We start from the raw sequence: 25,040 nt of genomic DNA, 5'->3' as shown, positions 1-25,040 counted from the left end.
CTTGAGTGTGACCGAAACCAGAATCCCACACGCTCACACACCGCACAGCAGCCCTTCCTGCTGGCGGATCTCACACGCTCAGTCCTGCAGAACACCTTCCTGGCCTGCTGAGCAGCCCCTCGTCCTCTGCTTCTTTCTCGGAGCCCACGTGTGTGCGTGTGTCACAGCTCTGCCTTTCTGCTTCTGCATGCAGCAGCTGATGCAGGTTGGTGACGGTTGATGGCTGTGCGTGTGAAGGGAGAGGTTGCAAAACAATATCTACAGCGCTCAGGGGATCCTGGTTTTTTGGTGACAGTGTCTTTTTTTCTTGCCAGAACACGACGTGTGCGGTAAACCAGAACAGAGCAGAAAGGCTGAATGTAGGTTAGAACACAGTATAAATAAGTCGCTTTGTTGAGGAAGAGGACTTGAGCTTGCAGCTGGGAGCGCATGGAAGCTGCTGGCCTCCTGCAGGTACTGTGCACATCACTGTGCTGCAGAGCAGCGTGCTGGGATCCCACCTCAGCAGCTCCAGTCTGTGCTGTATCCCCAGGAATCACTGCAGTGGAGGAGACCCAGAGACACAGGCTCTGTCCTTGAGCCCTCCTCCCAGCTTTGAGGAAAGCATTCGAGCTTCCACTTTGACATTTTGGGTATTTTTTTTTGGCTCCTGTTCCTGCTGGGAAATAACCGGCTGTGAGCAGAACCCAGCAGGCCTGGCACCTCCCTGCTTCCAGGACTTACGAGGTCCAGTGGCATCAGAGCTCTGGGGCTGCGTTTCAACTTGAGAAAGTTTCATCACGCCACGACTTGCAGCTCTGCACGGAGCAAAACCACCGTGGGGAGGGACGCCAGCCCCAGCTGCTGCCCCTTCAGCTTTACACCTCCTTCGTGTTTGTTCTATGCAGGGCCGGGGTGCTTTTATGGGGAAGCCCTGCATGGCAAGAGGCAGAAACATGTGACAGGCTTAAGGAAAAGAAAAAGAACACAACCAACCAAAAAAAAAAAAAGAAAAAAGTTGTTTAAATATTTTGTACAGTCCATCTGAAGAACAGTCCCAAGTCTCATTCTTGCTACATTTTGTTTCTTTGGCCATAGAGAAGGCTTTAGGGAAATGTAAGGCTGCCAGCTGCTCAGCTGGTGACCAAATCGTTGCTGTTTCCTCGGGGACGTTCCCTTGCAGAGGGACACGCAGCGGATTGCCTCCAGCAGCATGCAGCTTCCTGGGATGAGAACTGCTTTTCTCTACGTGCAAGCGGCGATTGCTGCTCTGCCATGAGAAAACCTGCAAAGCATCAGTTTGATTCCTCCCGCCAGCAAGGACAGAGCAGCCACGTGGTCAGCATCCCACGTTCCTTCCCCAAAACCTTGCAGCTCCTGTTCGGGTCGGTGACATCTTCAAGCATTAGAGAACAAAGTGGCAATGACAAATGGGAATGTTTTAGCAGAGGAACGCACCCGGCACGGCGCATTCACAGAACCATATTGCACTACGCTTGTACGTAACTTCGTTAAGTAGGTCATAGCACCGCTGTGTGACGACGGAATGGAAGGTCGGAGTGATGGCTGCTCCTCGGTTGAAAGAAAGAGAAGATGGGAAACACCAGTGTGAAAGCTGACGCGTGGTGAAGGAGTGGGACAGCACAAGCAGGCTGGCACCTGCAGGAAAGCTGAACTCCATCTGCTGGCACAATGCAGCGCCGTTGTGTTGGATGGAGAGACGTGCTGCGAGGCCAAGCCTTTGGGCTGCAGAGAAACGTGCGGGATAGGAGCAGCTCTCAGGCTTGCTGGGTTAACGCGAGAGAGGACCCAAGGGTCCCAGTGTCCCTGCAACAGGCTGTCGTCCTCCCAGAGGCCGATGCCTGGATGGTTTCGTTCCTAAATATGCTGGGGAAGGGCTAAAAAATAATATTTACTTATTCTAAGAAGGTGCTTATGCATAGTGTTCCACGTTCTCTGATTGTAAATCCAACCACACTGGATCCGGAGTGAATCAGACACTGCTTCAAAGCAGCTTGAAGAAACAGGCATCAGGGAGACTGGAACTTGGACATCGGATGGTTTGGGAAGGAAATCCTCAACCCAGCAAGGATCTCTGCTGCTGTATGCGTTTGTGGTAAGTGCTTGGGACCCCGTGCTGGTTAGCAAACACACCGTCCACCACATCGGCTGCCTTTATTTGACTGAACTCAGAATGGGAAACGAGGGCACTAATTGTAGACTGGAGGGGTCCGCTCCAGTCCTCTCTGGATCACGGAGCAACAGGCTGCATTACCAGATCCTTGCCATCCCAAGCGAGTTCCTGTGTTTGATGTGCAGTCACTAGGGGAAAATCTATTCCAAATACACTTTGCTGAGAAAGTTGCTCCCTCCCTCCCTTCCTCCTGCCCCTAAAAAGAAAGGAAGAAAGAAAAACTTCTCCTTTCTGATGACCCTCTCGACTCATGGATCAAACAGCGTGAAGCAATGTCCCGCGACAACGGCTTGCGCGTTCTTCCCAGTGATTTTCTTTTTGTATTCATTAAAAAAAAAAAAATTAAAAAAAAAAAAAAAAACAACCAAAAAAAAAAATGACAGTTTATGGCTAAAGTGTGTGGAAAGGAAATGCGCCCAACAGCCGTTATGTGGGGCAAAGCAGGAACCCAGAGAAGGAGGAGTGGATGTATTCCGTGGAGTACAGCCCGTTGGCCTGGTCGGAGGGCATCTGCACCCAGACCTGGTCGTTCTCCTTCAGTTCAAGCACGGCACTGCCCGACGCCTGGTCCAGGTAGCCCTTTTTGTACTCATCGTAGGTGTAGGTGGCGGGCACGTTGTTCTTATAAAGAGCCACCCAGACGTTGGTCCCTTTGACGTGCACGTGGTAGGCGAAGTAGTAGATGCCGGAGATGGGGCAGGTGAATATCCCTGTGACCGGGTTGTAGCCGTTGTGCCCGTTGTACAAAGTCCGGTCGAACTTGACGGGCATGCCGGACGCCGGGAAGGGGGAGGTGAGGATGGCGGTGAAGGCGGGCGCGATGCGGGCAGAGAGCTCCCCGCGGCCGTACTGCGGCTTGCCCGGCTTGCCGTTGCCCAGCACGGCGCCCTCCACGCCGCCGTCAGGCAGATGCAGCCCCGCAATGCCCGTCTCGTCAAACACCCCCGGTGCTCCCGGTGGCCCAGGAGGCCCGGGGGGGCCGGGCGGCCCGTTGAGCCCCGGTGTTCCTGGCATTCCTGGTGGACCGATGGGGCCGGCCACGCCAGGCTCGCCCATCTTCCCCTCGCCGGGAACACCGGGCAGCCCCGGCTCCCCTTTGAGCCCTGGCAGCCCCTGAGGCCCCATGGGCCCTGCAGGTCCCTGCAAGCCGGGGATGCCAGAGGGGCCCCTCAGCCCCGGCTGCCCCGGGATCCCACCGTCCCCTTTGGGCCCGGGGCCGCCCGTCAACCCCGGCACCCCAGGGAGGCCGATGAACCCCGGCTCTCCTTTGGGGCCCGCTGGGCCGGGGGGGCCCTGTGAGCCGGGCAGACCCCTCTCTCCTGGTACTCCTGGTTTCCCTGCGAAGCCATTCGGGCCCTGGTCACCTCGCATCCCTGGCATTCCCGGCGGCCCGCTGGGCCCCACGTCGCCCTTAGGGCCTGGCAGCCCGTGCTTGCCCGGCAGCCCTGTGGACCCTGGTGGGCCTGGTGGCCCGATGACGCCGGCAGGGCCCTGCTCGCCCGGCTCACCATCGACTCCGGGTTCCCCTTTATCGCCAATGGCTCCCGGCACCCCGGGCTGCCCGCGGTCTCCTTTGAGGCCGGGCAAGCCTGGCTTCCCGTAGCCTGTGGCGCCTGGCAAACCGGGGGGGCCGCGGATGCCCGGTTCCCCCTTTGGCCCCATGGGGCCCTGTATCCCTGGCACCCCTGCGGCACCGGGGACGCCGATCCCATCGATGCCAGGCGGCCCCCGTGGCCCCGCAGGGCCGGGTTCCCCACTGACCCCTGGCCCCCCGGGGGGGCCCATATCACCCTTCTCCCCCGGCGCGCCAGGCAGCCCATCGAGGCCGGGTTTGCCAACGCCGACAGGTCCTGGTGGCCCCGCAGGGCCAGGAGGGCCACCATTGCCCCGTGGCCCTGGCAGCCCTGGTTTCCCCACCCCATTTTCACCCTTCATCCCTCTCTCCCCACGGGGTCCTGGCTCTCCTTTGGGGCCAGGCTCACCCCGAAACCCTGGCAGCCCTGGGCCGCCCTGGGGTCCTGGTTTCCCATTGACTGAGATGCCAGCGGGCCCTGGCAGCCCTGGGGGGCCGGGCAGTCCTCTGGGCCCTTGCTCTCCCCGCATACCAGGCTCACCCTTGGCTCCAGGCATCCCCTTCATACCCGCTTTGCCAGGCAGTCCTGGGATGCCAGGTTTCCCAATGCCGGAGAAGCCAGGGGGCCCCGCAGGCCCTGGCTGACCATGCATGCCTGGCTTCCCTGTGCCTGGCTTTCCTGGGTAGCCGGGGGGTCCGGGGGGGCCACGTGGGCCAGGCTTCCCAGGTGGTCCTGGCTCCCCTTTGAGGTCCATGGGCAGCAGCGGCGGCATGTCTGCAGAGAGAAGAGAGCACGGAGCTTTACTGGGGCGGCAGCCGGCGGGGGACACGTCAGGCTGCCGTGTCGGGGTGCCTCCAGTTGGCTGCACCTCCATTTTGCCACATGCTGGGGCTGAGGGATGCGGTCAGCAGGCACGGTGGGATGGGTTGGGGTTGGACTGGGTGATGTCAGAGGGCTTTTTCAACCTGAATGATTCCCGCATGGGTTGAGGCCTGGAGACCCACGCATGGTTGGGTCTCCTTTGGGATTAAAAAGAAAACGCTGACATGTTCTTGAGAACCCAGAGAGGTGATTCGTTAAGACACGCCAATGCTGTTCTCTGGCCCCGCTCCGCCGTCCAGCGAGGTGGAGAGAAACTTACAAAGGAAAAAGCGCTGAGGATGGAGGAAAAGCTCCAATAGCTGCGAGGGAAGCGCAGCCCCGACCGCGTCCAAGTGAGTCAGCCCAGCTGGGAGCGGGCCGCCGCCGCCTGACATCTCAAGAATTTATAGAGCTCTTTTGCAAACGGATATAAGAAAGAAAGTAATGGGCTGAGAGACTACAAAGCGAGCAGGGGCTGGATTACATGCCCACCGCAGCTACGCGCGAAAAGCGCAGACGTGAGCATAAATCACCCCCTGAGTGCAGGCGGGTGCTGCAACACATGACATGGAGAATGGGTGAGAAAGGGTGAACGCAGCAAAATCCCTCTGGGGAAGCTCAGAATGAAGGGAATGCTTGGCAGGACCGCCACGAGAAATGTGAAGGGCAGAGACCTCAGCACCTCGAGCTCACCCAGCCCAGCTCAGAGCAGGGCAGCAGCTGCCAATGCATTGATCCCCCCCTGGTCAGCAGGAGGAGATCCGGGGGGATTTGAGACACATGAGAAGCATAACAGCGGCAGTTCGCCTCTGCTGAGAGCAGCAATGCACCATGGCTGTGTCCCAGCTGGGTGCCCAGTGTTTGTTGGTGATGGAAGCATTCTCAGTGCTCATCCCCACCGCTCAGCCAGGCCCACGCGCTGTGCTGCAGCACAGGGCACTTGGCAGCACGCGTTAAGGAAATGCTCATCTGCCCTGGCATTGCTGCTGGGTTTCTGCTCCTCACCCCAGAAAGCGGTGTGGGAAAGCAGGGAGACATGAAGTGCTGCACTAAGGCACATTTCTGGGGCTTGAATTCTGGAAAAATTTTTATCCGGAAAATGATTTCAATGTGTTTCCTCCCCCCCCCCTTCCCCTCATCCCCCGTCCCCAACCCGGTTTTATTTTTTCCCTCTTGCCACGGTTTGAAAAGAATTAATTTTCTAGGTCATTTTGCATGGGATCAGAACAAGGATCTACAGCTGAGCCCATGGAAGAGAGAAGCGCGCGCACGCAGCCGCACGGCGCAGCACAGCAGAACGCCAGGCATGGGCTGCCAGCGTGCAGGCGGCCAAAAAGCAGACGGGAAAACCAAACCGGGGACGTTAGTGGGGAGAAACTGGGACATTGCAGCCCCGGCGGTATCCGATTTCAAAAGCCCATGTCTTACCACAGACGCATGTCTCGGAGCTCTGCATTTCACAGCAGCAGCATGGGGTTATGTGTTCCCCTCGAAGCATGAACAAAGCTGCCATGAATGCTGATGCTCCGAGCCAGCTGGGGCAGGGGAAGGGGAAGGAGTTCTGCGAGCTCTCACCTCGGCCCCGCTGCGCGTGGGCACTGCTGTATGGATCCTAGTGGCCGTCCCCTGCCCGCGGCTGCATCCATTCACCCTGGACTCTATTTGGGGAGGGGGAGGCACTCTATTGCTCAGCACCCCGGGGCAGGCAGCCCTGTCCGTCTCACTAGGTGGCACCAGCAGCCCCAAAGACCGGCCCTGCTCCTCCCCACATTGGGGTCCCAGGCTCTACATCGGGCTTGGGAGTACCAGAGTGCTTGGCACGGCCCTGTGTCCTGAGCAGGGCAGGGAGCCAGCAGGGATGTGCCTTGCCAAGGGAGCCGTTATACAGGAGCTCAGAGGGATGTGGGAGCTACCGGTATTCCCACCTGCCTCCATCTTTCCCATTGTTATTTTGGGCAGAGAAAGCTGGGGGGCTCAGCAGGGTCCCTCCACGTACTGTTTGCTTTGCTCTGTCCTGAATCGGTGTGGCTCTGTGCCCACTCCAGCCTGGCACCCGTGCTGCCCCCCAGCATGCTTGTTCCACCACTGCATAGAGGTAGGACAAGCCGCCCTGACGTGTGGGGAAGGAGGAGGAAAAAAGCAGGAAAAGCAGCAGGGAGATATTGAATCCAGGCCCATCAGCAGCTGAAGTGCTGCTCTTTGGTGAGGCTGTGCTGGAAGGTTGTGTCTCTGGCTGGGATTCAGAGAGCAGCTCTATAACAGCTGAGAAGGGGGCAGGGAGCGGGGGCTCCCAGCACACTTCAGCTCCAGGTTTTGCTGTGTGTTTTCTGACACATGTGCTGAGCTGAACTCCTGATAAGCCATTCCTCCCAGCAGTAAATCAGCCACCGGCAGCTGAGCTTTCTCCAGTTCCTCCTCCCAGAGCCAACACTTGGGCTTCCTGGAGGGTCCAGCTCTGAGTGAGCCCGGGGGGTCCTGGTGGCTGTTAACTGCTTGGACTGCCCAAGGGATCTGCCCCATCCTAGAGGCTGGTTCCAGAGGGAGATGCTGTGATGGTACCAAAGGTAGGGCTCGGTCACACTTGTCATTCCCCCATCGTGACTTGCAGATATCACCTGGGTGCTGGGTTAGGGTCCCTTGGCATGCGGTCTGTGCCAAGAAATGCTGCAGGAACTCAGCCACTCTCAATGCTAGCTGTTTGCAGAGAGGGTGTGGAGTTAACGAGTGCTGATAACCTCTGGGTCTGGTCACTGATGGACCCACCTGTGCCTTCTGTGCTGCACGACTGGGCACAAAGAGAGCAGGGCTCTGCAGCAAAGGCAAGCAGGGAGTGCATGCATACATGCAGGGCATGGAAGCAGGCAGGATGTGCGTGCACTCTGTGGAAGCAGACAAGGTGGAAGCAGGGCAGCTCAAAGCCAGCAGTTATGAAGGGCTGTGGCTCGGTTGGAAGCTGCAGCTGGGCTGGCTGCTCCCTGCAATGACCTCAGCGCCTCTGCCCCTGCGAGCAGCACATGTCGCCTGGTGGGGATTGATTTAACACGTGTGGCAGAGGAAATCACTCTCACTTGTTCTCTTTGTGCTGGGCTGGGTCTCCCAGCTCGGGTCTTGGCCCTCTCTCCTTTCCCAGCTGGTGTGAAACACAGACAGGGAAACAGGATAGGTGGAGGATGAGCCCAGAGCCACTGCAAATGGGCAGGATGGGAGGAAGAGAGCAAAGGGCTGTGGGGCTGCTTCCTACACAAGGTCCCAGAGTGAGACACCGGGGGATGTGACCAGGAGGGGCACAGGGCAGGAACCAGGAGACCCCCGCTGCCTGAGCCAAGGGGCTCAGCTTCTCTCTGCTGCAATCCCCTGGGCTTTTTTGAGGGGTGGAAGTGCTCAGAGGGCACTGACTGTGGGGTTTGGGTGTGATGGGGAGAGCTTAGCGGCTGAGGGATGCAGCGAGATGCCATGGGGCGCTATGGGATGCTGCAGGCAGGTCTCCTGCTCTCGCAGTCAGCATCACCCCCACCCTCCCAACCCTTCCAAGCGCGCCCCTTACCGAGGTACTGCCCTTTGCCTTCCCGAAACGGGGGTCCCAGGGGCCCCTTCACCATGGGCTGCATGTACTTGACCTGCGCGTATCCGGCCGCTCCTCCCGCCGCCGCTGCACGAAGGCCAACCAGCAGCAGCAGCAGCAGCAGCACCGCAGCGTCCGGCAGCATCCTGTTCCACAACGCTCCTGTGGACAGAGCAGCAGTGAGGGGGGGCCCCGGCAGCACCGCGATGCGCAGCCCCACATCCCGTGAGGATCGGTGAGCAGCGCACAGCCAGCCCTCCAGGAAAGGCCCCAAAGGGAGCAGAACCCCCCCCAGTGCCATTTCCCGTTGTTTTAGGCACCCCTGGGTGCGTGGAAAACCCCTGTGGGAGCAGCAGCCCCAGCCTGAAGCGCCTGCTTTATTGGATGCAAACAGCTGTACAGACACCTCTCCCCCAGCCACGTTTTCATTGCCAGATTGATTTGCACTTATTTTTGGAAGCTTAAAGAACACGTGATGGCAAGGAGCTTTGCTGGTTGTTTCCCTCCTCCTCGCATTAATTGACCCGTGGTGGTAATTAATGAGCATTAAGCCCTTCTTCGCCTCTCCCCGCCGGGGCAGGGCTGCTGCAGCTGGGATTTCATCGGAATTTCCTGGATGTTTTTTGCTGAAACAGCAGTGAGAAAAAGAAGAAAGCTGCGGCGCAGAGGGGAGAAATAAATACATCAACACAAATAAAATTAAAGCAATTAAGCAGAGGGAACAGGGCTGCTCCCTGGACAGGTGTTGGACGGGTTCTGCGTGGTGCTGGGCAGTGCAGGAGGAGCGCCGTGCTGCTGTCTGTCTGTGGGGTTTAGCAGAGGAACGCTTCTCTTTATGAAGCATTATTTTACAGGGATCTGTGTAAGGGGGGGAAAAATCCCATTTTAAGGGATTGCAGCTGTAAAAATACGGTTTCTGCTAAATAAAAGAGGAGAACAAACCCCTGAATCAGCTATTTATTTGTTTGCCTTACCTGGAATGACCCCCGTGCCTCTGGCTCTGACTTCACCCCATCCCCTCCTTCCCCATCTTTCTTCTCTGGCACCCAGGCCTTACCCAGCCCTGTCCCCCCGTGACACAGTGTCCCCATGGGATGCTCCTGGCTGTCCCACTCCCTGGGAGCAGTGCCAGAGCAGAAGGGGATGTGTGCTCTCCCTTAATACAGCTGAGCGATTTCGCCCCGTGGGATGGGATGAGGTTTGGGACCAGGGGCTGCAGGTCCCACAACACCCAGTCCTTGCAGTTGGTGACTTCATAACAACCAAAGGGAGACATCTGGAGATCTCTATGATGAATAAAGTGCGCGCAGTGTGTTTGAGGCTCTTTCATGCCCAAGAGCTGCGTTACGCAGCGCTGATTAATTGCTATTAGCAGCTGCGCAATGGGTCCATCCTTTGGACGCTGTGAGCCAGAGCTGCTCCTCCCATAGGGCCAGGAGCCAGCTGGGTGCCACCAGCAGGGATGGTCCCCATGCTCCCAGCTGTGGGGAGATGACCTGAAGGCCCTGGTATGGCACAGAGATCTCTGTTATGGAACGGAGAGCCCTGGTACGGCACAGAAACCTCTGGTATGACATGGAGACCCCTGGTGCAATGCGGAGACCCCTGGCATGGCACCAAGATTTCTGGTATGGCACAGAGACCCCTGATACAGTGTGGAGACCCCTGGTATGGCGTGGTGGCATGGCACAGAGACCCCTGGCACAGCACAGAGCCCCCTGGCACAGCTTCAGAGCGCACAGCCGCTGCACTCCCCCAGCACCGCGTGAGCAGGACGTGTTAAAAACCCCTGGCACGCAATGAAAGCACCAGGGAAAGAAAAATCTCACACTTTGAGTCCAAGAGCCGAGACAAGAAGTGTCACCTTGTTCTCACAGGAGAGTGGGGCCAGGGGAGCCCTGCAGACAGGCTGTGCCTTGTGCTCCCAGCACCATCCGGTGCAGCACCGGCACCTTCTCTGCTTTCGCCCCCAGCCCCATGTCCCAGCCCCCGGCGCGGCCCCGCTCACACAACCCCGCACTTGTTCATAGGGCTGTGGCTGATTTATGGTTGCTGTTATTTAAATATTAATGACGGGGCCAGCAGGCAGCGCAGCGCCCGCTCACTCCGAGGCTAATTATTTTTAAGTCAATATAGGCGGTCTGCGGGGGACCTGCGCTTGTGGTTGGAGGTCAGTGAAGAGGAGGAGTTGTTTAAACACAGCAGTAAAAGCCCCATCAATGCTGGGCACAGCAATCCCGAATCCAGCCCTGGATCCTATCGGAGCTGTACCAACCTCTGGCCACATTCATGAGCCACCAAGAGGGCTCATGATGGGCTGCTCCGTGCCCATCCCTGTGCCATGTGCTCGGGCACGGGGATAACTGAGCATGGGGATGGGTGCAGCACTGCATAGCAAAACACGTCCCCCATCTCTGGGTGGACACTGCAAGGAGAAAGCTTGGGCAGCATCAGCACGTGGGTGGGCTGCACTTGGCCGCCACCAGGTCCCATCCAGCAGCTCCATCCCCGGTCATTTGCAATAAAAAATACAGCAGGGAGGATTTCCAAGCCCAACACGGGGCTGGATGGACTCCAGCAGGAGGCAAATGATTGGGTTTGTGCTACGCGTGCTTTAAAAATAATAATAAAAGGAGGCGAAAACGAAAAGTGAGCTATTGAAAGGCAGAGTGAGCATGGTGTTTCCGCAGGACGGGCTGTGGGAGCCAAAGCAGCGCACGGCCGAGCAGCGCAGGAGCGCGGGGAGAAGTTTGGCACGGAGAGCCCCTAATGCATGACGCCGGATCGCAGCCAAAAGCTGCTGTACGCGCCGCGCGGATCCAGGGCCTCGCCCGGCCTTCATCAGAGGGAACAAGAAAACATTTTCTTTGACGAAAGAAAAACATCCCACCCCATCTGCACACAGCTTCCTGCTGCCCTGGTGCACCCATGTCTGGCATTAGTACAGGGCTGGCACGGCACGGCATCACACGGCACAGCAGAGCGCGGCGTGGCACAGCATCCTATTGCATGGCACAGTGTGGCGTGACGTGGCACAGCATCACTGCTTGCTGCAGCACAGCCTGGCATGGCATCGCATTGCACAGCATGGCACAGAGAGGCACGGCACGGTGTGGCACAGCACAGCATGGCACCACATCACATGGCACAGCACGGCACGACGTGGCGTCACATCAGATGACACAGCATGGCACAACGCGGCACGGCATCACCACAGTTTTTGGCCAGCATGGTGCAGCATGGAATGTCACAGCATGGCCTGGCATGGCATGGCACGATGTGGCACAGCACGCTGCACTGCCCTTTGGCCCAGTCACCACAGCTCACAACGTGCTGCAGTCAGTGCTGGCTGTGTCCACACACTGCACTCCGATCCAGGCAGGGGCTGCAGCCAAATTAACTGCAGAGCTGGGGGCTCCGTGCTAATTAACTCCTGCTGCACTAACAACGATCGCAGGCAATCAGAGCGCACGGGGCAGCTCGGGGCACGGCGAGGAGCAGGGCTGCAGCGGGACGAGTTGGAAGGCTGTGAGCACAGGGCTGCAGGAAGCTGCACTCCGACCAGCTGCACTGTGCACAGCTGCTGCAGAGATGGCTGCAAACCCCACGCTGGGAGCTTCTCCCCGTCCTGACTCGCCTCCCTGCACACCCAGGCCATGTGCAACAGGGAGCAGAGGGAAGGACACCCTGCCCCAAAGCGATGTTCCAGAGGATGACACATGGGACGTGGCATGGATGCACATAATGCACGCTGCCCGTGGTGCCAAGGAGCCTGGATCCCTGCAGCGATGCTGACACCGATGTTGGTGCCACTGTTGATCCCACAGCTGTGGGGTCAGGGGTCAGCTAAGGCGGATTAGTGACCCTGGGTGTGCGTGTGCCGCAGAGCAGCAAGGCGTGAGCCTGCCACAGGGCACAGCTCAGGCCTTAATCCCTCACCCCCAGCTGTCAAAACCCAGGGCTGATCACGGCTGATGCACACTGTGATGGTGGCACCGCAGTGCCTACAGAGCTGTGGATGTGTGTTGGTGGGGATGGAGATCAGCACGGAAAACTAGTGCCCCAATGTGTCCAAATGTGGTGCTTCTGCTTTTATGGCCCTTATCACTAACTGCTGTTTCGCTGCATCCAGCAGCAGGTGGGTCCTGACTGCTGCACAGAGCGGTGTTGGCAACGCTGTGCCCACAGTGCGATGCATCCCGGCCATGTGGGTGCTGGCAGTGCTGCAGGTCTCCGCACAAGGAGCACGCCTTTGGGCTCATGAAGAGCAGCTCCTCACCCAGCTGTGCTCAGCCAATTAGAACTGCTCAGGACTTAAAAGCAGCATGCTGGGTCTGCTCTGCAGCTGGGTGTAGGGTGCTCCGCTTTGGGCTCAGTCTGCCTCTCTGCACCCTTAGGGGACACAGGGATCTATGTGACCTGTGGGCACGTCCCCCTGCACCCAGCCCCACGAAGGGCTCCGGCTCCAACCCAGCTCTGCCAAATCTCAGACTGTGCAGCACTAATAGCAGGGTTGCCTGCCAGGTGCATAGTTGGACCAGCCAGACTGCACATGCCAAACCACAGGTATTTTATGAGACGTTTCCTGTTATGAAGACATTTTTGTGGGGTTTCTTTTTTTTTTTTTTTTTCCTTCCCTTCTTCTTCCCCTCTCCTCCTCCTCCTGGTAGAATGGTGCCTTCCCAAAAACAAAGGCTTGCTGTAGACTGGGAGCTGAGTGCCATTCAGTGAGGGTGGTGGTGCCAATGGGGTCACATCCATGTTGTGCATCACCTGCTGGGCACTATCACCCTGAACCAGAGCTGTGCATGCTGGTTTGGTGACAGTGTGCTCTAGTCCAGGCTGGAGCCTTCAGCCCTACAAGCTGTGCTGTGCTGTCCCACACTGGGGCCCCAGGTTGGTTCTGCAGGGTGGGAGATGCTGCCCAGCCATGCTGAGCAATGTGGGCGCTTTGAAGGCATTTTGTTATTTGCTGCAGGTTCTCAGCACTGCTCCTTTTCCTTGCAGTGGTATGGGAACACCAAACCAACAGCTGCACAGGATCAGCCCTGAGCATCTCAAATCCCAGGCACCTGCTCAGCACCCTGCTGCACCTGCCCCTGCATCACTGGGGCTCAGTCCCTGCACTTTGTTTGGGGGTACTGAGGTCCCAGCATCGCCCACAAGCTGAGCCACAGGTAGTGCTGGGGGCTGTGGGGCTGCTGGGGGCCAGAGAGAGCTGTGGCCACTTGCCTACACCCTGGCCAAAGCCACAGCTGAGCCCCAAAGGCTGAGCGCTGGTTTGAGGCTGGGCAAAGTGGCTTGGCACTTCTCACTCCTCCTCCAGAGTGCTTTTTTCCCCCCCTCTTTGATATGGTATATTTTATAAATAAATGTAATCGCATCCGTCTGCTCCCATAGGGATGGGCTGACTTGGTTTCTGGGCAGGTGCTGAGGATGTGCTTCAAGTTTGTGCCTGGGAAGCCTTCAGTAGATGTCACAGGGTTAGCACTGCTGGGAGCCCCAGATGGCAGCCCATCCCTCCCCATGGCTCTGTGCTGAGCACGGAGCAGTGAGCCCTGTGCCTGACTGCCTTCCAAGGGCTGGATGTGCTCCATCCATCACATCCTCCTGCCACTGTGGGGACACCTCCAGGTGAATCCCTGTGCCCTGCAGCATCCCACTGTTCCCAGCCTGAGCACCACCGTGCTCCCTGTCCCACCCCAACAGATGCATTCCCTCCTGTGTTTGCTCTGTGCCACTACGGGTGATGAGGACCTGGTGGTCCCCAAACCAAGATGACCCCCATTTGGGGACACAAACGCTGCCCGACTTGGGGCTGCTATGGGCTCATCCCACACTGGGGACGTGTGGTGCCACCCCAGCACCCACAGCCCCACCAGTATTGGGGTAAGGGCAGGGAAATCTTGTTTGTGCTCCTCTAATATCGGCCTTCTGTTTTGCATTTGCTCTTTCTTCAAAGATACGGCGCAGCCTCTGCCAAGATTCCTGAGGAGATATCCTCAGCAATGCAGACCACGCTCCCCACCAAATTCAAAGAAAACAAATGTCAGGCCAAGGATTGATATGAAATAGTTTAAAAATGAGAAAAAGCTGCCTTAGAGCTAGGTTTACATTAAAATAAATTTCAGGACCGGGAGCCTCGGCTGCTGGGAGGGGGGCAGGAAGGATTGGGTTCCCGGGCAGTGAGGTGCTGGCCTCGCTCCCCAGGGCACTGCTCCTCTTTGGCTCCGTCCTGCCCGTCCCCATGGGGCGCTGGGGATGGCACCAGGTGTGAGGCTGGCGTTGTGGGGGGACAGAGCCAGAGTGGGGCCCCTCGCCTGGCCCTGCCCTCGCTGTGCCCTATAAGGATGACTGACAAGCCCAGCCTCAGCCGGGGGATTTCATGGGTTTAAGGCATGTGACTTTTTTTCTGTGTTCTGTCAATTCACCCATTAAAAAAACCTAAAAAGTGTGATGGCTTCCCGCACCCATCCAGCCCCAAACGTCGCTGTGGCTCGAGGCACAGCACCCTGCATGTCCCCATCCCCGCCACCCCCTGCGCTTTGCTCCACATCCCCGCTCCATCACAGCACTCGTTTTCACCCACCCTCATCCCCCTTCCCGAGCAGATCTGTGCCGGGCTCGTTCGCACCGCGATTCTCAGACACCCTTCATTTATGTTATTTCATGTAATTGAATTTATGTGAGCCGCCGCGTGGTCCCAGAAAGCCTGAGGTGTGCAGTGGAAACTTTGACACGGCGCTACCAGAAACCGCGCTCCCACCCCGCGCCGCCGCCGGCTCCGGTTTCACATTTTGCTCCATGCTGAGGATGGGGAGGGGGGAGGCTGGGGGGCACTGCGTTGTGTGCGCTCCGCTGTGTCCCCCCTCTCTGCAGAGCTCAATTCATGGTGGGGTGAAGCAGTGCAGCAGAGCTCTGTTCTGTGCTGGGGAGATGCTGCGTGCGCCCTATGGCACGTGCGCAGCCGTCGGGACGGAAGCGAGTTGGGTAAAATCAGGTCTTCTCAATTTTTCCCAGAATCTTGTTTGGAAAAAATGTGTCTGACACTGTCACAAGATGTTTCGACACCACTGAATCAGCTGTTTTGATTTTTCAGTTCAAGTTTTTTTTTAATTTTTTTTTTTTAATTTTTTTTTTTTGTAATTCCCACATTTCTTTTGTCTCAAAGCTGAAAGCCTTGAAGGGAATTCCAGCTTCTCTGGGGTCCGGGGAGTGCTCCAAACCTCCCAGCTCCCTCTGAACCTCTCAGTCGAGGCACTGACCCAGTGCTCATCCATCCACCCATCCATCCATCCATCCATCCATCCATCCATCCATCCATCCATCCACCCACCCATCCATCCATCCATCCATCCATCCATCCATCCATCCATCCATCCATCCATCCACCCACCCACCCATCCATCCATCCATCCACCCACCCATCCATCCATCCACCCATCCATCCACCCATTCACCCATCCATCCATCCATCCATCCATCCATCCATCCATCCATCCACCCATCCATCCATCCATCCATCCATCCACCCACCCATCCATCCATCCACCCATCCATCCACCCATTCACCCATCCATCCATCCATCCATCCATCCACCCATCCACCCATCCATCCATCCATCCACCCACCCATCCATCCATCCACCCACCCACCCATCCATCCATCCATCCATCCATCCATCCATCCATCCATCCATCCATCCATCCATCCATCCATCCACCCATCCATCCATCCATCCACCCATCCATCCATCCATCCATCCATCCATCCATCCAGTGTTGACCCCCCCACCCCATCCTCAGGACCCAGTGCTGACCAGCACCACCACCCTGATGCTCAGCACCACGTCCCCAGTGTTGGCCAACGTTTCTGTGCACCACTGATGTCTGGGCTGAACACAGAGCCTTAAACCCCAAGTGATGCCAATCTGCAGCTGTCTACCTGAAGCCATACTACTGAGGCTCCAAATTCCCAGCGCAATCTAAACACTGCTCTCAGCTGCTGTAAAGTTTTGGGTCCCAAAGCCTCCCCCTGCCCAGACCTCAGTGTCTGTCCTCATTCCATCAGCTGAGCACTGGGTGGCTGTGCAGAGGAGGACAGCAGTGACCGTCCCAAGGGGAAAATGAGCACTTCTGGCCCTGAATTGTGAAGGGAGCTACAGGAGCAGCTGGATCCAAATGAGTAGTTTTGGAGAGCTGCAGAGAAGTGGGAGATGTGTGTGAGTTCAAAGGTCTGGCAGCACCGCAGCCGGCCCTGTGTCCCAGTGCAGCAGAAAGCTCCGGACTCAGCCGTCTTTACGACCATTGATGCACAGCCAAGCAAAATGTGGGACCTGGAGTTCAAGCAGCGGTGCAAATCAGCAAAGAAGACACAGAGTATTTGCTCCATGCAAACTCTACTTGTTTCTGTCAGATGAGTGGGCAGGGTTTCTCTGTTCCTGCTAAGGACACAGCCACATGCCCTCCTTGTAGGAAATGAAGCCCAAACCCTCTGGGCATGGCTGGCTGGGGCCGATGGGTCTGCACACCCCGCTGCTCACCTCCTTCCCACATTTCTGCACCCTCCTTTGGCCAACAGCACACAAAACCCCACTGAAGGAGCTTTTATGGGCAGGTTTTGCATGAAAAAGCCAAAAGCTGGCGGTGGCGCGGGGCAGTGCCCCGTGGCACAGGGGCATGGGACACTTCTGCCCTTTGGCCCCCGTCCTGGCAGCGCCGGGTGCAGAGCTGGGGCCGAGGGATGCATTTATTACAAAACCTTTTGTTTAGGCTTCAAGCTGGAAAAACACTCAGCTCCTATTTTCCATGCAGAGCTCCGCTCCGGGCGGTGTCATGCGGGAGCCACCCTCTGCCCACGCTCAGCACCCGCTTCCCAAACCCCACGCACAGCCCAGTGCCAGCCCGGCCTCACCACTGGGGCCACTGCTTGTTTCCATTATAAACCAGTCTGGCAGCGAGACGGAGCTGCAGGGGCTGAGGCCGGGGGCCGTCCCCTCGCTGTCCCTTTGCTACCTCTGCCCCATGCCAGGGGAGCGGAGATGAGGCAATGCGCGGTTCGCCTCCGCTTCACACGGTGTCCTTTGGCACGAAGCACCGGGACACCATTCAGCCATCCGTCCCCACGGGTCTGGGATGCCATTGGGCTGCGGAGGCGGCCAGGCACCATGCCTGCCCAGGGCTGTGACCTCAGACCAGGCGCCTTCCGAGGACTGGAAATCACATGGGATCCTGGAGCGGGGCAATCCGTCACCGCGCAGCGCTCCGGAGACGCACTGTCCCCAGGGCAGGCGGGCGGCTCATCAATCCCATCTCTGTTACCAAATTGTGCAAGTGGCAGGGATGACATCCAGAGAGCCCAGGCATACAGGGCACCCCACGGGCTGCCAGGAAAGCACGGCTCCAGGGCACTGCTGGGAAACAGTGCACCTCTCCGAGCAGCAAACGGCCCAGGTGCCGGGCAGAGCCATTCCAGCCCGTGCACTCAGTGCCCGCGGGAGCAGCCCTGGGTGTGTTCACGTCTCTGCCTTCTAGGAAATGGGGAGAGCAAGGTTCTAGGAAACAGAGCAGCATCAGAGCCCCTGGATTGAGCACGCCATGCCATGGAGAGCTCTGGGTTTCTGGCTGCTGCACTGCTGGGCCTGCATGGGATTTATGGGACTTCACATGCGGCAATGAGACATGGGGAAAAAATTAACTCGACCTATTCATCCTATTTTTCTAGAGGACAATTCTAAAAGAAAATAATGCAAGAGCAGAAAGCCATCCACATCCAACCCAACAGCTATTGTGTGGGGAACGGTGCAGGGAAGGGCTCTGGGAGCGGCGGGTTGGGCTGGGGGCAGTGCTGGGCTGGGTGATGCCAATGGAGCTCTGAGCTCAGCACCGAGCAGCACAACCAGCCCTGCCCCACGCCGAACATCGCGGCCACGCGAGCCTTGGCGGGGCTGTGAGGTTATTTCGGGAACTTTCAGCACCACCCAGAGAGGTGTCCGATGCTTTTATTTATAAACCCGCTGGCTCCTGCCCAGCTCCATGCAGGAAAAAGCCCCGCGGAGCCAACATAAGCGGAGCCAGCAGCATCCCTGCATGATGGGAGGCGATGCTGGCTAGGGTGAGGATGCTCCAGCTGAAGTGGTTCAGAGCTGCCCAGCTCGGGGTGCTGCAGAACCAGCCCCCATCCCTGCCTGCTGCTGCGCGGCTGTGGGTGCTGCAGCCACCCAGAGGTGAGCACAGTTCTCTGGGGACTGGCCTATAGGGGTCCATTTGCTGGGTAGTTCTTGGAATAACAAATTGTATCATCCAAAACAGCAAAACCACAAAAGGGGATCAGCTTGCAGCCCGCTTCACCAAAGGCCCTCGTCAGGGGCCCCGCGCTCCCCAGTCTCCAATTGGAGAAAACTCAGTGTAACCAAATGAAGCAACACAGCCAGCCCAGAGCTGCTCCAAAAGCCCATGGTGAGCTCCTCCCAGCCGGGATCAGACCCCAGGGAGCACAACATGCAGAGCAGGCGACGCCGGATCCGTCCCACCCTGCAGACAGCACAGCACCCAGCACCAGCTGCTGCTGCCCGCCTGGCAATCACCCACAGCGAGGCCTCACTGGCATTTCCCTGACCTTTGGGACAAATGGGGCTGTTCCTCCCACAGCCCTGCAAATGCCAGACAGGGGGAGGCGGCTTCTGCCTGCACCCCGACCCCACAAAGGGACTGGAGGCCAAGGGGGCAAAGCTGCCGTCGCTGATGGGCTGCCAGGAAAAGCAGCAAAATCTGGGTGTGCAAGGGGAAGAAAAAAGCCTTTCCTTTGCTGTGGGACAGGGCAGAAGCTGCACTGCTCCCTGTGTGCTCCTGGAAGGGGGCACCAGGGAAGCCCCCACCCCATCCATGCACCGTGGGGAATTCGGGTCTGCCCGGCAGCGCTCCGGGTGCATTCCTGCCATAAGCACCGCGGATTTGCTGTGCTTTAAGAAAAACGAAAAGAATGTTTCGAATGAAATTAATTCTTAGGAGCCCCACGTTTCATCAAAGCGCTGCCTGGGCACGGCTTGGCACGGGGTCAGTCCTATAGGCTGCATGGGCCTTCCCTCGGGGGAGGAAAGTGCTGGTATGGGTATAAAATGATGACAAATCATTGCCCATCCGCTGATGGAGGAGCTCATCTGAGCTCATGGTTTGCATTCAGCACTGACACTGCACACCCTGTGGGAAATAACTACAAGAGAGAGACCTGCGGTGAGGAACACCGTGGGTGCAATGGGAGGCAGGGAGGCAGGACTTGGGCACGGGGCTCGTGCTGCTCGATGCCATGGTGAGCAAAGGTGAAACAGAACAGCAAAAGCCACGCCAGCTTCCTTCGTGCAGACAGGGGAACTTTCACAACCACAAAGTCCCCCCCGCCCCAAAGCTGCTCAGGATGCTCAGTGCATCCCTGACCATGCATCAACCCAAAGCAAAGCGCAGGCGAAGTTTTGGGGTTATCAGTGGGACCTCTCTGGGTCCCAGAGGACTGGGATTAATGGCAGGGAGCAGACAGAAGTCTCGCTGCTGTAACCCAAAGCCCCGATGTGGGGGATCGGACCCGGAGTGCCAGGCTGTGCTATCAGGATACAGCAAGAACAGGGCGCTTGTTTCTGGTGCAGAGAATACCTTTCTGAAATCATGGACAATGCGTGTTTGAGGCTGAAAATATGCTGCTTTGGCAGAAGCCCACATAGTTAACCTCGGTGGGCACCGGCGGCTCGCACAGAGGTGGGATGGCAGAGCTCACTGCTGACCCCACGGCGCTCAGTGCAAGCAGGAGGCACGGCGATAAGTGGTGAAATTAAAGCTACGTGGAATGCGGGCAGAGCTCTGCAGCTCCTGCTGTGCCAGGGCTCTGCTGCCTTATCAGCACTGCTGTGATGTCCTGACACCGATATCCCCTCGGCAGCGACGTGCCCCGATGTGCACCCGGGCTCTGGGTTCTCACCCTGAGGAGTGGGGCTGGAGCTGAACCAGCGTCGCCAAGGGAAAAAAATGCAACCCCAGCAGCTGAGTGCAACCACAGCATTCTGATGGGAAGCCATAAATCGGCCCCGGGCTCCCAGCCCCTGATGAATCCCTCAAATAAACCTGGGCTGAGAGCAGGTGAGCTGCCTTGCACACCAGGTGCCGCGTGCAGGGCTGACCCCAAAGCTCAGCTGTTTCTGTGGCAATGGGGCACCCCCAGCACTGCTTTGGGGGGCAGCCCCTCTGCAGCTCAGGGCCGTGGGGAAGGGGAGAAGCCCCGCGTGGCTGCAGAGCTGGGCACGAGGCGGTCCGGCTGCGGGGCTTTGGTTCCAGGGCGGAACAAAGAGGAGGCTCTGATTTAAGCTAATGTGCCCCAGAAGAAAGGCTGTGTCCTTGTTTGCTCCCGCGGCCGCATTGTCTGTGCATAAAGGAGGGGATCGATCTCACCTCGATACCGGAGGTATCGTCTCATTCATCTGGATGGGGCTCTTTACAAGACCCCTTCTTTACAATTTAGATCCCTGGGAACTTGGAAGGCAGCAGTGAAATAAAACCCTCTGCGGGAACAATAAAGAGGCTCTCAGCAGCCGCCAAGGGAGATCTGCACGGGAGGTGCAGCCCCACAGACCCGGGCTTTGGGGTCTGCAGTTTGGGGGCATTCCTGGAGCCGTATCCTCCCCAGGATGGCAGCGTTGCTATGGGGCTGTGAGCACTGAGCTCCAGTGCAAGAGCAGAGCACTCACTGCAAAGTGGGAGAGCCCCGGCTGCGCCTCTCCATCCCCTCTCTGCCTGCGCAGAGCAGCAGGTGGAAATGCAGAGGGCTTTCTCCCTCCCTGCCAAACCCTGTCCTGCACAGAGGCGCCTGGAGAGTCTCTAAGGACAAACATCTGTGGATGGGACCGAGGGACGGCTCGGCCCCGGGGGAGGCAGCGCAGATGAGACTCTGCTGTACAGCAGCCGGGGATTTGGCGGAGGTTCCTTCCTGAGCACCGCGTGAACTCAGATGACACCGGGGCCACGGGAGGCCACGGAGCCTCCGCAGATGTTTGAGGGGATGGGAGAACACCCCCATGCAGCTGCTTCGGAGCTGCTTCCCCTTCCTAGCTCTCCTACCAACGCTCAGCTCATGTCTGCAGCACTCGCGAGTATTGCTGGGGGGATCCGGAGGGGACACGGGGGGGAAGGAACATGTGGGGAAGGAAGGGTGCAGCTCCTACAGCAGCGGGGACGCAGCCATGCGAGGTTTGCAGCCCACGGACCGCACTGCCCGGCACGACCCCGAGCAGATGTGCTCAGGACATTGAAACCCGTCCAGCCGAGAAGGCCCCGCGCAGTTGGGTTTGATCTCAGTGCTTTGATGTCCGCAGACGATGCGCGGGGTTGTGCAGAGAGCAGACAGCCCCGGGGAGGGGGAGAGGCACAGGGATGTGACTCAGGGACGGCTCGACATAGGAGGTGAAGGAAAAGGGGCTTATGGTGTCTGCTGGCATCGGCGTTGGGCTCAGCCACGTCCCCATTGCTGGCATCACCTGCAGCCCCACAGGGATCTGTCCTATGGGATTCCTGCAGGGCTTGGGATTTTCCGGTCACCCCCAAAATATCCAGGAAAGAGCAGGGCAGAGGGGCAGAGAGGCCCTGGGTGTGAGCCAGCGCCCCCCAGTCTCCCCAGGCAGGCAGTTAATTGCCATAATTAGTGCCCAGGGCAGAGCACAGCTGGGGAGATCTGCATCAGTCCGACAGCCTGTGCTCCTCTGAGAGGGGAGAGCTTGGGAGGGAGAACTGGGGAAAAAAAACAACTGAAATTTGGCATCTCCTCATCCCTCCCCTCCCGGCCTATTGGGTTGTGTTGTCACAGACGCTTTCTTTAGCACAGGGGAATGGAAACTCTGCCGTTTCCCGAGCTGCGGACAAGTTGAAATATGAGAGAATGACAGGGGGAGTGTGTGAGAAAGGGGAAGGGAAGGGCCCTTCACGCCCCTTCCATGGGGTTAATGCGTTCTGCAGGTGGCCGTGCCCGGCGCCGTGTGTGCAGCACATGGGGAGCTCGGTGCAGCGCAGCACCCGGGGGCATGGGGACCCACCAATGGAAGTTCTGTCCCTCGTGTCACAGATGCTATAAGGGATGGAGCATTGGAACCAGGTGCATGAGAACCAGCATCGCAGGGGATGCTGTACAGCCCACAGGCAGCGAGCGCTCGGGTGCACGATGCACTGCCCACAGCCCGCCAGCTCCGAGACCCCTATAAACCTCTGAGCATCCCACAAACCTCTGAGCCCCCTACAAACCTCTGGGAACAAGGCCCTGCAAAGCCATACGGCTCCCTTACAGCTCCTTCACAGAGGAGTGCCCCACACCCACTGCGTGGAGCTGCCTGGAGACGAGAAGCCCCCCGTGGGCACCAGCCCCACACCTGAGGGCACCCCGGCTCAGGCATCATTGCTTTGCTTGAGTTCCTCCCAGAGCGCTGCCCCCCAGCATGGGCTGCCAGCTCCTGATCCTAATCCTGATCTGAGCACACAGATACCCCCAGGGCCGTGCTTGACCCCCTGACACTTTGACCATTGCTGTGAGCCCGATTCCCCCTGCAGCACTGCTTGGGAGGGATTTCTCAACCCCATGAGCACAGTGGGTGCAGAGCAGCCCTGGAGGGGAGCAGGGATGCTCGCCCTTTGCCAGGCTCCCACCCCACAGGAGCAGCCCAGCAGTGCCTGAAGCCCCACGGATGCTGTTGGGGGCTGTGACCCCAGTGCAGACGGCCGCCGCTGCGCCCCCCCCGCGCCGCTCTCCGAATGGGAAACCGAAAACCCGAGGCTGTGCTGAGCCCCTGCCAAGAGCCACGGACAGAAATATCCTTGATTTCACCAAGGTGTGAATAACTTCTGACACTTCTGGGGCTTACTGCCTTCAAAATCCCCCAGCAGTCCCCATTCACACTCCGCACAACTGCGTTTCATATGAATGGAATATATGAATCACTGCAAAGAATTTAAATGCTCGTACAAAGGAAAGCTCCCTCCCCGCAGCCAGGCTCTGCACAGCCTGGAACAAAGGCATGGAGGGGAAGGAGCTCAGCACAGGCTCACCCAGCACGGTGACACCCGTGGGCCCCGATGGGTCCGATGTGGCATCACCTCCCGCAGCTCCGCGCTGAGCCCCCCCTGATGCCAGCACCTTCCAAAGTTCTGAGGAGCCCCTGTCAGCTCTCAGCTTCAATCCTCAGCCCCGGCTGGAATGAGCTGAGAGGGAAAAGTGCTTTATTTTCATTCCTTTGCCCCGGCGTGTCAGGGAGCCCCACACCCTGCAGTGCAGCAGCGCGGGGTTCTGGGGGGGCCGGGGCGGCTGCTGATGGAAACCGGGTGATTCTTCCTGCAAGAATCTCTTTTTTTTTTTTCTTTTTCTTTCTTTTTTCTTTCGGAACAGTTTTGTTTTCACTGCTTCTCTCCCCCCCAGGCAATAGGGCGAGGAAGAAAAATGTAATCCGAAGCCTGGCTGGGGCTGGGGCTGCCAGAGCTCCCTGGCATCGCGCTGCCTGCAGCAGCACGGCGGTATCCGAGGGGCAGCGTCCCCCCCTCCGTGCTCACATCCCCCCCTTGACACTCACATCCCCAGCTCAGCACTCAGCCCCAGCATCACGGATAGCACTGTGCCACCCCTGGGGTCGGCACTGCCCCTGTGGGGGTCTCGCAGCCCCCTCCCCCCCAGCCCTAAGCACGCAGGGTTCGGTCCCCGCACGGAGCCGCTTTGTTTCCCAGTGTCCCTCGCAGACAGATCAAAACTGCATTTTTACAGAAGCAATAAAAATCCCAGGAATTCACCGGCCTTATGATTTATTAAACATGTTCCCTGTAGCAAAGCCGCCCGCAGATGAGAAAATAGCGGCAGCGGGTTATTGCTGCGCCCGCGGGGAACGGCCGGGGGGATCTCGGTGGGTCATTGAGAATGCTCAGAGCCGGGACGCTCGACGGAGCAGGAGCCAATTAGCAGCAGCTCTTCAACGCAAGAAGCACCTTGCTCTGCCCAAAGCGTTGGGAAACGAGCTGCCCCCATCCCGCCCCACCCCTGCTCGCGGCAATGTTTTAGGGTGAAGCTGCATCCCATAGAGCCAGGGCAGCCACAGCCCCGCACTGGCACAGCCTCGGAGGGCTCAGCCCGTTCCCAGCCCCTTCTGCCCGCACAAATGCCCGCACGAAGGTCGGAGCGCGATGCGGTCGCGCAGCGCCGGGTCGCACCGGGACAGCGATTGAACGGGATCGGGGGGACGCGGGGGTGACAAAAGCTCGTAAGAACTGAAGAGCAGCGCCGGGGCGAACAGCTTCTCCCGGACACAGCGTTGGAAGAGCCGTCGCGGTGCGCTCCGCACGGGGAAAAGCGATCAGCGCGATCAGCGCTCCGTCTGCCGAGCGGCCGGGCCGGAGCTCAGCGCGGAGCGCGGCCACACGTGCGCGCAGGTGAGCGCGGGGCGACCTTACCTCGGGCCGGCGCTGCTCAGGATCGCATCGGGGGGCGTCCAGGCTCGGCTCGGCTCGGCTCGGCTCGGCTCGGCTCGGCACGGGTCCTGTCGGCACGGCTCGGCACGGTACAGCCTGCCCCGGGCGCGGCGGGGCCGGGGCCGCTCTGGCTGCGGGCGCGGGGCGGTGCGGGGGGCGCGGAGCGGGGCGGAGCGGGGCCGTGCGGGAGTGCGGGAGGGGGCGAGGGGCCGGGCCGGGCTGGGCGGGCGGCGGGCAGGCTTTCCTCTTCTCCTTTCTTTTTTCCTATTTCCCCCCTCTTTTTTTTTTCTTTTTTCTTTTTTTTTCCTTCTCTTTTTTTCCCCCCCTTTCTTATTTTTCTTTTCTTTTAACTTGCTTCTACATTTATTAATATTTCAATTTACTTTCATTCTTT

At 58.6% G+C, this 25,040-nt stretch overlaps 1 protein-coding gene across 1 annotated transcript; it reads right to left on the bottom strand.

Moving 5' to 3' along the window:
• Positions 1-107: 107 nt before the first annotated feature.
• On the bottom strand, positions 108-24,735 carry COL8A2 (collagen type VIII alpha 2 chain). The gene is made up of 3 exons (XM_048968994.1): positions 24,629-24,735; positions 8,153-8,332; positions 108-4,521 (listed from the first exon to the last, which is right to left on the bottom strand). The coding sequence occupies exons 2-3, from the start codon at positions 8,313-8,315 to the stop codon at positions 2,600-2,602; spliced, it is 2,085 nt and encodes a 694-aa protein (XP_048824951.1). The 5' UTR covers positions 8,316-8,332; positions 24,629-24,735; the 3' UTR covers positions 108-2,599.
• Between the last annotated feature and the right edge of the window lie 305 nt (positions 24,736-25,040).

Source organism: Lagopus muta, chromosome 23 (genome assembly GCF_023343835.1).
Source record: "Lagopus muta isolate bLagMut1 chromosome 23, bLagMut1 primary, whole genome shotgun sequence".
In the NCBI taxonomy this organism is placed as follows: Eukaryota; Metazoa; Chordata; class Aves; order Galliformes; family Phasianidae; genus Lagopus; species Lagopus muta.
This window is presented reverse-complemented; position numbering and strand designations above follow the sequence as displayed.